Source organism: Callorhinchus milii, unplaced genomic scaffold, assembly GCF_018977255.1.
Source record: "Callorhinchus milii isolate IMCB2004 unplaced genomic scaffold, IMCB_Cmil_1.0 Scaffold3, whole genome shotgun sequence".
Lineage (NCBI taxonomy): Eukaryota > Metazoa > Chordata > Chondrichthyes > Chimaeriformes > Callorhinchidae > Callorhinchus > Callorhinchus milii.
In genome coordinates this window covers 12,802,649-12,815,167 of record NW_024704744.1, presented here as the reverse complement: position 1 = coordinate 12,815,167, position 12,519 = coordinate 12,802,649, and the positions used below count along the sequence as shown (strand labels likewise).

The 12,519-nt window shown below is 39.7% G+C and overlaps 1 protein-coding gene across 1 annotated transcript in view; it reads left to right on the top strand.

Moving 5' to 3' along the window:
- The window catches only part of LOC103185964 (myelin transcription factor 1-like protein), a 178,796-nt gene extending 168,872 nt beyond the window's left edge, over positions 1 to 9,924 (top strand). Inside the window, exon 22 of the mRNA XM_042333467.1 lies at positions 9,657 to 9,924. Coding sequence (XP_042189401.1) covers positions 9,657 to 9,797 — 141 coding nt within the window. The 3' untranslated portion in view covers positions 9,798 to 9,924. The remainder of the gene's footprint in view (positions 1 to 9,656) is intronic.
- Positions 9,925 to 12,519: the final 2,595 nt, after the last annotated feature.

Sequence of the window (12,519 nt, the reverse complement as noted above, 5' to 3'; positions counted from 1 at the left end):
AATAACAGTGTGTGAATTGACATAAGTACTGCACTGGCAACTTCTTTATATTAAATAACAGAACAAGTGAAGCTGGACGCAGCTATAGCTGGAACAGATAATAATATTCCTTGCATTTGATATAGCGCCTTATATCGTTGACATATCTTGAAGCGCTTCACAGAATATATTGTACAGTGAATTGACTGTGTATTTTGTGGGCCAATACAAATACACGGTCACTCAACAAAAATATTATTACACCATCCAATAGTAAGCACCACATATGCAGTATCCCTACAACCATTATATGATGTTGGCTTCATTATGTTTTTCGTCACCTTAGACCCTTGATGGAGACGGCGAGGTGGGCAACATGCTCATAACCCTTCTGTAATCTTGATTTTGAAATCAGCAGATAGGAAGTCCGTGAGAAGGGCAAAGAGCTCGCGGCTCCCTCTGATTTTTCCTCTCCACTGTGAAAATGTGACTGCCTGCCTTCCACTTGACGGAACAAAATGATTGAGATTGGTGATTGAGTATTAAAGGAAAGCTGAAACTGGCTGTCCTACTCAGTGAACACATACATACTGTTATGACACCACATGTTGATATTCTAATAGGGTACATCAGCATGCCATCATTGGGGCAACCAAATTTCATTGAAGTAGGAAACTAAATCCAGAGTTGACCATCTCATTCTCAGTTTTTAAGACAAGAAACTATGTTGGATTTTTAGCTCATAAACTGAATTGGTTAGTGAGTTGCCATCTTAACCATAGAAGTGGAAAGGGCAAATTTATGTAGCAAATTCAATGTAGAAAATGTGAAGTGGCTCATTTTGAAATAAATAATAGGGAGGGAAATTATGACCCTGTGTAGTAGAACTCTCAATGAAGTGGTGAAACATAGGGATCAGGATGTACAAATGCATAGTTTGTTAAATGCAAGAAGGTAAGAACTACATAAAAGGGCAAACGGTATTCTGGGGAGAGTCAGAGGCATGGAGGCATTGTAAAGTTAGTTTGAGGATCTTAGGATCAGCCTATTGTAGAATTGGGAGCCTTTGGAGCCTGGTGACGATCTGGATGATGTGCTCATGGAAGACATTAGCACAAACAATATGGCTTGTGGAGTTCTGGATGATACAATACAAAATTACATTTGTATAGCACCTTTCACGTTGAGGGGACGTCCCAAGACGCTGGACAGGGTGGGGGCAGAGAGGCTGAAGATCCAACCGCAGATGTTGGGGCAGGCCAGGCGAGGGATGTGGAGCAGGCTGGAGCCTGCTGAGTGAAGGGAGCAGACAAGTTGATATGGGGTTCAGCTGGTCCCAGAGGTACGAAGCAACTAGGCTGTGGGGGACCTTGAAGGCGAGGAAGAGGATTTTAAACTCTATCCTCTGGGGGATGGGGAGCCAGGGGAGCTGGGCGAGGGTGGGGATGAAGGGGTCACGGAGTGGGAGAGGACACGAGCTGCAGAGCTCTGGATGATCTGCAGCCTTTGGAGGGAAGATTTCACAAGACCGACAAGCAGGGAGTTGCCATAGTCGAGTCAGATGTGATCAATGCATGAATGAGGTTTCAGTGGCCTGTGGGGTGAGGCAGTGGGGGAGCCGGGTCATGGCACGGATGTGTAGTGGAAACAACAGTTGAGGGTCAAACAAGACCCCAAAGTTCCGGATTGGCTTCGTAAGATGGAGTGTGCATCCATGGATGGTGATGCTGCCAGTGCCTGAGGTGTGAAGACACTCACGGGAGCCAATCAGGAGAGCCTTGGCCTTGTTGACTTTCAACAGGAGAAAGTTAGCTCTCATCCAGGACTTGATGTCCAACAGACATTCTGTCAGGCATCAGTGGTTCTGGAGTCGAGGATGGAGGCAGAGAGATAGAGTTGGGTGTCACCCGCATACATATGGAAGTTGACCCCATGTCTGCGGATAATGTCACCAAGAGGGAGCGTGTAGATATTGAAGAGGATCTGTAATTAATGGAGAGTTGAGAAGAGCAGCAAGGAAGGTATTGGAGAAATGTACATGGAAATGACAAAATCATGGTTGAGGACTTTGGCTACATTAATGATGAGGTTATAATAATATTCCTACATTTGATACACTTGAATATCATTGAACTATCTCAAAGCACTTCATAGAATATATTGTAAAGTGGATTGACTGTGCATTTTGTAGGCGAAACATGGAAGCCAATTGGCAGCCAATTGCGCAGAGGTAGGGATAGAGATAAACAATGCGGGGAAAATAAAACTGGACTTATTCAATGACTGGACCAAGTGGGAGTTAAAAGGAGCAGGAAATTAGATTGATGCAATAAATGAGAAAGCAGAGAGATGAGAGTCAGATGGAGGCAGCAATATGAAGATGAAAACAGATGAAGAAGTGAGGATGAGGGAGTCAAGGGTTTTTGGAGGAAGTACAGGCAGCTGAGAAGAAATAGTTGGTGCGCAATTTATGATCACATTACCAGGCAGCAGCATATAACCATTTGCATAAAATTAAATACTCAGATTAGCTACGGATAGTCACAATTCACAGATTAATAAGCAGAAAATCAGTCTCGTGACCATCATAATGCACAATCTATCCACTGATCCAGATGCGCAGTTTGAGAAATTTGCTAACTGTGGTTTTGAACCCAAGAAAAGATATGTCTTATGGACATCGGAGTATCCTTTGTGGACCAAGGGATCTTGTCCAGGGCGCTGATCTTTGTCATGTGAGTGCACCTCTTTAATACCCAGGAAGCTTGTCTGGGAAGAAATGACGAAGCACTTGAATGCCATTTCCATCAACTGAAGATCTGGGCAAGAGGTGATGGATCAACTCTGTGCAGTTAAGAAGACCAACAAAAACTTCAACTACAAATGCCGTAAATCCCACCAGTAGAAGGCTACAGGACTTAGTTAGCAGATCTATAGAAACCTCTGGTGGAAATCTTTGTCTTTGAGAGTCTGACCTCAGTGGAAATGAATATATCTTCCATGAATCTGGTAAGTGTTTCCCTCCCAATTGATTTTGGCTCCACATATTAACTGATATAAAACATAGCCCGTGATATTACCTTTCATTACCTGCTTTATATACAACAATATTTGCTTTTCGATACCTACATATAAATAATACATAATACATACCACTTCTATGGTACCTACATTACTTTTTCTCTCCACAGATAAACCAATGTACCAGCGATTATACACAACTGTCATCAATATTCCTGGCAGCAGCACAGATACAGAGCTACCTGCACCTCAACAAGTTAGTGAATAACTAGATATAACCAAAGCTCACCAACCCACACAGGGTGTACAATGTCCATTGTTGACCATTGGAGAAGTCCACAGGCATCCTTGACCTTATAAACTCAAATTGGACACAGGAAAGAATGAAGGCTGGTAGATTTTCTTTAAAAGTGAGTGTGTTGGACCACCTAAAGGATACCATCAATGTCATGGTTACTAGGCACACTATGATAGACACAAATCTGGGAGAAATACAGAAATAATAGTAACACTTGCATTTGATATAGCACCTTAGCACATTGTTGAGACATCTCAAAGCACTTCACAAAATATACTGTAAAGTGAATTGACTGTGTATAAACATAACTTAGGAAAGAATCTTAACATATATAATGTGCAAAATCCATTGTAGTTCAATGAATAATAGCTAGCATGAGCCAGGGGAGCGAGATGAGCTTCTGGGTGTAATTTGTTAAGTGTTGAACAGAGCAATTGGTCAAGCACTGTAAAGAGCATACTAATGAATGAGAATAGTGCAGATTTCTCTCAAATGCTCACAGCCTGCACATTTTAGTGAATTGATCAGAATAGACACATTATTTTTGCAGTGCAGAATGTTAACAAGCATGGAATGAGCTACTTGATCCCAGCATAACAAAAAAAACTCAATTGCCAGTACTGATTTACTGATTGGAAACCTTGTATTAGTGTTAAATAAATCTACAAGAAAAGCATGCTTGATTTCCAGGAGCAATGCCATTTTGGGGGCAGGCAACAAGTCCCCTGATACAAATATCAGTAAGCAGATTTGGAAATAAACCAGAGCAAGCATAAATCCCAAATCTTCCACCTATAACACCTAGCAGGAGATTTGTAAATGTTTTCAAAATGCCAAGAAAAGAGACAAGCTTTTAATTACCAAGCACATTAGACTGTATGGTTGGCCACAGGATTGGTGTGCTGACACCTCTGGAGACGCAACTATAGAAGTGTTTGGCCTGTGAAGTCTGGAGAGGGTGACAGAAGTCAAAACGACAAGCAATGACTCTGGTAAGTTTCTTCTCTTCTATATTATGTTGTACTATGGTCCTTAATAGATAGGAATTGTGGTCTGGATGAGAATTAGAAAAAGGTGTTGTCACCTATGGTTGCTTCTTTCATAAATAACAGTGGATCTAAATTATGCTCATTCTTAATGGGATTCCTCAATAACAAATCTAAATCATGCAAAAACACATCAACAATAACAATAATAACTTGCATTAATGTAGTGCCCTTCATGCAGGGTAATGTCCTTGAGGGCTTAAATAATGATAATAATCCTTGCATTTGATATAGTGCCTTATCACATCTTCAAGACATCTCAAAGCGCTTCACAGTATACTGTAAAATGTAGTGACTGTATATTTGTGGGCAAAATACAATACTAAACGGGAGAACCCAACTCCACACAATCTACGTCCAGTATCTGCAGCATTTTGGGACCACACAATCCACTTCTGGCGTGACATTCCCACAGAATGACAAGATTTCTAATTGCATTCATTATCCTGTTATGATATACTACATATAGACTCCCATTATACATGTATTTTGTATACAAGTTTCCACATTAAACACGTGGAATACTTTGCACTGTGATATCCCACAATACCCTAATAATATCTATCCTTTTCTTTCTCCACAGAATAGCTTAAACCAACACTGTTGCACAAGTCACTTACAGTACTACCATTACTGGAGTAGGTACCAGTCAACCCACCTGTACGTACACTTGTTGGTGAATTACTAGCCAAGGAACACGTACCCAGCATGGAGAAAATAGTACTTCTGCAGATTAAGGGTGCTTTGGAGAGGCTAATGAAGAATCACAGCCACCCAAGACCAAAGTCCCACACACAAGAAGTGTTAAAAATACTAATCCTTGTATTTGTTGCAGCGCCATTCGTGTCAGGAGGATGTCTCAAAGTGCTTCATAGGATTTGTAGTGACTGTATTTGTAGGCGAACAAAGCAGCCCATTTGCGCACAGCATTGTCCTACAAACACCCATGCGGTAAATGAGCAATTTTATCAGGAGAAATGTTGGCCAGGACATTGGGAGAAACCTCCCACCTCTTTTTGAGTAGTGCCATAGGTTCTTAATATTCACCAGAATAGCTAGACAGGACCTTAGTTTAATGTCCTATCCGAAGGATGACACCTCCGACAATGCAACACATCCCCAGCTTAGACTATGTGATTCCAAGTCCTGATGTGGGGTTTGAACCCACAATCTTCTGATTCAGAGGCGAGAGTGCTACCAATTGAATGGTAATGGAATGACTGTCCTCTGTGGCAGTCTTGGTAGTCTAGTTCCTGAGGCCTGGCAGTTCCACAGTACTCCAGGTCACTGGTGCTGACAGGCCAGACAGTTTGGTCTCGTCAGCAGGATTTGGAAGAGTCACTGAAGGTAGGAATTTTTTCCCAATCAGCTCCTGTTAAACCTGCAAACCAAAGCCCTAATAGCTTGGGTGGACCTAGCTGGACAAGTAGCAAGAAGCTTGCTAGACAGTGCTTGAAATGGTTTAATTGGTTAAACTCCATCCAGAACCTCAATGCACTCTGGGTTCCCCAAGCCTTGGGTCTTGTCACCCTTGGCCAGATGTGTCCCTCTGGGGAGAGCGTGTACATTACATACCAACACAGGGAAGTTTCAATGTGTTAGGTAGTCTACATATTTGGAACTCTATCTGGTTTGGATACTCTTGAGCATAGTAATGAGTTTCCACATGTGTCAGATACCCAGATGACCCCAAAAAACAACTGAGCCAGGCGGACGCCTGGCGGATGTGCGGAGTGCAGTGAATTGCCTTCAAAGTAAGGTCGTTTGAACACCAGCAACATATACACAATGACATGATTATCATGCATACTACAGTAAAGAGGACAGAGATGAGACGAGTGTATCAGCCTGGCTCAATGGTAGCACTCTCAATTCTGATTCAGAAGGTTGCGGGTTCAAGCCCCACATCAGGTCTTGGAATCAAATAGTCTAAGCTGACACTCCAATGCAGTGCTGGGGGGTGTTGCATTGTCGTAGGTGCCGTCCTTCGGATGAGACATTAAACCAAAGTACTGTCTGCCTGTTCAGGTGGATGTTAAAGATCCTATGGGACTATTCGAATAGAAAAAGGGGTTATTCTCAGTGTTCTAACCAACAATCTCCCAAATCAATTTGGTCACTCACTCCATGGCTGTTTGTGGGACATTGTTGAGCACAAGTGGCTGCTACGGTTTGCCCACAAATTACATAGTAAATCCATTTTACAGTATATCCTGTGAAGCACTTTGAGATGTCTCAATGACGTGAAAAGGGCCAATATCAAATGCAAGGATTATTATTATGAATGGGGGACATCTGGTTCAGAAGTGATCTTCAAGTTGCGTTCCTCCGTTTTTAACATTGATAATGTTTTGGAAATGTTTAGTTGCCCTGCAGTCCTCAATGGATGGAATAGCAACAGCACTGGGATTGCATTAAAAAGCATCAGAGTTCCAGGAATGAAGCATCATGACCACATTGATCAAAAATGCATCAACCAGTGAGACTGTGTCCCCTGAAGAACAATCTAAAAGCCTTTAATTGCTGAGACACCTGTTGTCAGCAGAAAAATAGAGAGAGGGCCTCATCAGGTTTCATAATAACAATAATAATAATCCTTGCCTAACGTCATCGAGACGTCTCAAAGAGCTTCAGAGGATATACTATAAAGTGGAGTGATATGTGTTTTGTGGGTGAAGGTCACTGGATGATGGTCACTTAATATACATGTCAGGAACACAAGCTGACATTGCAATACAGCAATAAATTATTTGAAACTACCATCTTTGTCATTGTTTTTTCTATTACATATATTTATTCATAATAATAATCCTTGCATTTGATGTAGCGCCTTATCACGTCATCAAGACATCTCAAAACGGTTTGCAGGATATACAGTAAAGTGGAGTGACTGTGTATTTTGTGGGTGAAATGCGGTAGCCAGTTGCGCACAGCCATGGAGTGAGTGACCAATTTTATTTGGGGGATTGTTGGCCAGGACACCAGGAGAGAGAAACTTCCTTCTCTTTTTGAATATTGCCATGGGATCTTTACCGTTCACGTGAACATGCAAACTGGACCTCAGTTTAACATCTCTGAAGGACGGCACCTCCGACAATGCAACACTCCCCCAGTACTGCATTAGAGTGTCAGCTTAGACTATGTGATTCCAAGTCCCAACGTGGGTCTTGAACCCACAATCTGCTGACTCAGAGCCGAGAGTGCTACCACTGAGCTAGGCTGACATATATATTTGACTAAATGCCAAACGCCAAAATAAGATTTCAGATAACAGAATACCTTCTTTGGCTAAGTATTTTGACTAAAGAGAATAATGAATTAAGACTTTGGGAATGGACAATGGAAGAGATTGTTGTATAACAATAAGAGCAAGACAAGCTGTCCATGGCAGATCATTTATTTTAACATAAACATCATGCACAGGTAGGTATAATCTGTCATATGAGAGCAAGGTAGGTATGATTGTGATCTGTTATCAGCCAGACTGGTGAATGATACAGTAATTCTTAACTTGATATTTGAGATTCCCTTAACTACAGGGAGGTACAATCAGATTTCCACTCAATTCAATAATAATATCCTCGCATTTGATAATAATCCTTGCATTTGATGCCTTATCACATCTTTGAGACATCTCAAAGTGCTTCACATAATATATTGTGAAGTGAATTGAATGCGTATTTTGTGGGCGAAACGTACAGTCAACTGTGCACAGCAGTGTCCAGAAACTGGACTAAGTTTTTTGACCATGTTATAATTATTACCAGTAATAATTAGCACATCACACGTAGCATTTTTACTCCTACACCCCAGTAATCTTAGTATCTTTATTGCAAGAATTGATAGATTCAAATGTCAGAGTCTTTTTTGGTTCTAATCTAACTAAATTAATAGAATTATTTAACAGAAATGCTGATGGAGTAGATAACAGAGAATGAATGGCTGTCTTGTACATGGAGTTTCATAAACCATTGATAAGATTTCAGACAACAGAATACCTGCACAAGGTGCATGGAATTGGAGACAACTTGGTAGTATATCTGGGACAGCTGTTTAAATTTGGGAAGTAGAAAGTCAGATTAAAAGGGGCAGTCTTCATCTGAGTGATGGGCAGTGACAAATGGTATCTCCAGAGATTGTCACCAGAGACCAGCTCTTCATTTGGTAGATAAATAACTTGGACATGGGATTAAAAGGGAATGTGTCATAGTTTTCAGATAATATTAATCTAAGACCGACAGTAAAACTGTGAAGAGAACAAGACTTGTCAAAAGGGTGTAGGGCATGATAGTACACTTTGGGCACAAGAATGAGAAATGGAAAGACATTCTAAAAGACAGATTTGGGGATATTTCACAATAAAGAAATCCAAAAAATGTGTGATACAGATTCATAAAAATGCACCTCCAAATCAACTAATTCCCTTGCATTGGACACATGTGTGAGACACACTTCCGGTTATCAAAAGTAGTCCCCACTCTGACTTTTTAATTACGAAGTCAGTCAAGATATACACAAGAATGCACCCTATATATGGAAGCACAAGTGAGGGAGATTAGCAAAGAGATTTAGATATAAATCACAACAAGCTAATTTTAGGTACAGAATATAACCAGAATGCTAATGGAATGCTTGGTTTTATCATAAAAGATCTAGAATATAAAAGCAATATGTACCACTAAGGTTATAAAGAGTGTGGAAAACATTACCTAGGAGGGACACCAGCCTTCGAGAAAATCTCGTACCAATTCACCAGGAAGAAGGAATTTAGAATAGTTACGATGATTGGCTGGGTAAATAAATTATATTTTCTGGATTTGAGAATTGAGGGTGTTTCAAGTAATAAAGTGAGATAACCAGGGTAGATAGGGAATTAACCTTTGTTCCTGCAAATTAATCTAGAACAAGGTTATGTAATGTTAAAGTTAGGGCCAAACTGATTAAAAATGAAACCAGAAAACATTTCTTCACACAAAGTGTTGTGAGTTTGTGGATTTCACTGCTTCGGGAAGTGATAACTGGTATAGATGCAATTGCTGTTGGTAAAACGGAGGTGTATAGACAGATATGTGGGATGTAAAGGTTTTAATATGGAGAAAAAATATAACAAAATAGATTGAAAACTTTAAAAGCTGGAGTGTCTATCTTTATGGTAATTATTATTATAATTATTATTATTATGATGATATTGCGTGTACCTGTCCATATGTTCTATATTGCATTGTTATTATGATATAGTTTGTGTGTAACAAAAATGCTAAACAATACTTTTTCGTATAAGTGCCTAACACTGTATACTTTTTATTGTCCAGGATCCAATAAACGAACAGAACTTTGATGCCTACGTGACGACTTTAACGGACATGTATACAAATCAAGATCGCTATCAGAGCCCAGAAAACAAAGCCTTGCTGGAAAACATAAAGCAAGCTGTAAAAGGGATTCAGGTCTAAAGGCCTGCGTCCACTTTTAGAGAGATTTTGCTGGGATGCCTCACGTCTTGCTGCTCTAATTTACCAGACAGTGTTAAATATCGAAACTTTATTTCTGTTACAAAAAAGTGTTATGCTTAGGAGACTTCATAATGATTTTATGTCCTGCTTTGAAAATAGTAATTGCATTTAATATATAGTTTTTAAAAACATTCACATTTTGTACGTTTTCATATGAGATGACATAGTGTAATATGCCATGTAATGTTTATAGCTACCGATGTATGCACATTTTTTGAGTGTATACTCTTGAATGGTTGACGGAACAAAATGAATAGGAACTGAATTCTTTTAGATGCTTTACAAAAGGAAGGATTTAATATTAGCAATTGAATTCGATGGATATTGAAAGATTGGGAGCATGTGAGCTGTGATGTTACAGTACTGTGTATAGCTACCACTTGGACACTGATTTTGTGTCTCATGAGAGATTGCGTTTTACAGAATTTAAAAAAAGACGAAAGATTTATGTGCACATTGTTTACTAGACAAGGGTTGGTAGCGAAAATGCTCTAGTTTTGAACAACGCTTTAAAATATTATGTGCTTTAGTTTTAAAATGATGCGATTAGGTGGGGACACTCAAATGAAATTATTGTTTCGGGATTTTAGAACGTGAATGAAATATGAGTAGCTTTACGATTGTTTTAGTTAAGGTTTGGCGAATAGCCCTCGCCCTCACTATCCTGCATCACTTCTAAACAATAATGGGGTTTGTGGTGAAATAAGTAACCCAGTGAGGGCCAAGGGCTAGACTCCAAGACAAGGTAACTTAACAGAAGGGATAACTTACACACTGCACTGACTGGTGCTGTGACTTCAGCAGCCTTCTAGGCCATAAGGATGCTTACTGCAATGCATTTCATTGAACATAGGATGGCAGTTGAACGCCACAGCACACCTTCTGTAAAGTTAACGTGTCTTGCAGTTTACAGTACACGCATATCTGTACTATGAGTCTCTGTAGATGAAGTCTGGGTTTTATACCTTATTAATAATTTCATCTGACTGGAAATTACAGGGTCGCTGTCCCTATAACCTGCCAGTTCTATTTTGCACTTACCTTGTCCTATATCCACAATGTAATAAGGTGTGCAATTGCTGACGTCATTGGTCACTTGACATGAGATGCGTCGGTCTGAACAAGTGAAACACGAAAGCCACCGTGGCTACTGTTCCGATGAGAGCTACAATGAAACAATGGTGTCATAACAGGAAACGTGAATCAATGTTCAACGTTGATACGTAATCCCAGCAGCACTTTATTCATAGTCGTTGTGCAAAACTTGCAAAGTTTTCCCAATGGACAAATTCTTAACTAGCTGGGAAAAGATTCTGTAATTACTCTGGGACTGTGTGCCATTGAGCCAGCACAGTGCCCACTTTCTGTTGTGCTAATAGTTGTAGCCGCCATGTTCAGAATTGCCTTTTGAGAGCTAAAGCAAGGTGCTTGTCTTTCACCTTATGCCATATATATACATATATACTTGCCCTAGCCTCTTTTAGGGCTTTGTTCTTCATGACTGCATATGCCTTTTTTCCACTGCATTGTGTCTGCAGCTTCTATGCCAATATAGTAATGCTTTTAATAGAGTAAGAGCTAGTTTGACTTTTGGATTATTACTGTTCTCACCTATGTAAATGGAAAAGGGATTTTAAGCACAAATCTGCTGCTCATCCAATGTTGGTACATAATATCAAATCAAAATGTACCTGTGACTATTACATTAGTGAACACAGACGTGTCACATATTAGAATGCTAACATTTCATAAGGATTATTGCAGATTCATCAGAGTTTATTTATATTAACTTATTGTTCATATTCATTTCTAAGTTAATTTAAGTGATATTCATTTATTAAGACAGGATTTTGTATAAACTATTTATTGTGATCTCTGTGGACTGAATTTTGATTTATTTTTGTACGACACAGCATGGATTTGTTGACATTTTAATTTTGCTATAAATGTGTGAAATCACAAAGTTGCTGTGATGATTCATTTTTAAATTGTGAACTTTGTACAATTTTGTCATGCTGGATGTTGACACATCTTACTATAAATAAAATCGTGTTGCCACATTTGTAGCACAGTGGTTCTCTGATCAGTGTTAACATTTTAACTTTATTGTATGTACTGGCAGCTGTGGCAAATAAATATTCAGCTAATATAATAAGCGTTTCACGAACTCTGCCCTTTTATTGTCGTACATTTGCATGGCAGGTCTTAGCAGGCATGAACTTCATTTATGCATGCATTTGTGTCATGTTGGGCCATGCCATAGGCACTTCAGTCTTTTGGAGAATTGTGCCCTTGACAAAGCTCAAGGTACAAGGACACAGAAATCGGTGGCAGGCTGTAACACTTTAAATTGTAAGAAAAACAGCAAACGCTACAATGGAAATGATCTAATTTGGCTTGACAGTAACCTCTCTTTCAGGCAAAAATTCAATTAAATAAATCTCCCAGTAAGTAGCTGCTCTCCTGCTGACTCAGCAGGTGGCTTTAGTGTCCAGCACATCATATAATTGCTTCATATTATAGTACGGACATAGCCCTGAGTCCAGCTTTGTCTTTTTGTGTGTGTGTGTGTGTGTGTGTCCTGAACTGTAGTCGGCCAGTACCAAAGAAAATGCTAAATATTCTCATTTTATAAATTTATCTCAAGTCAACATTTGTTTGA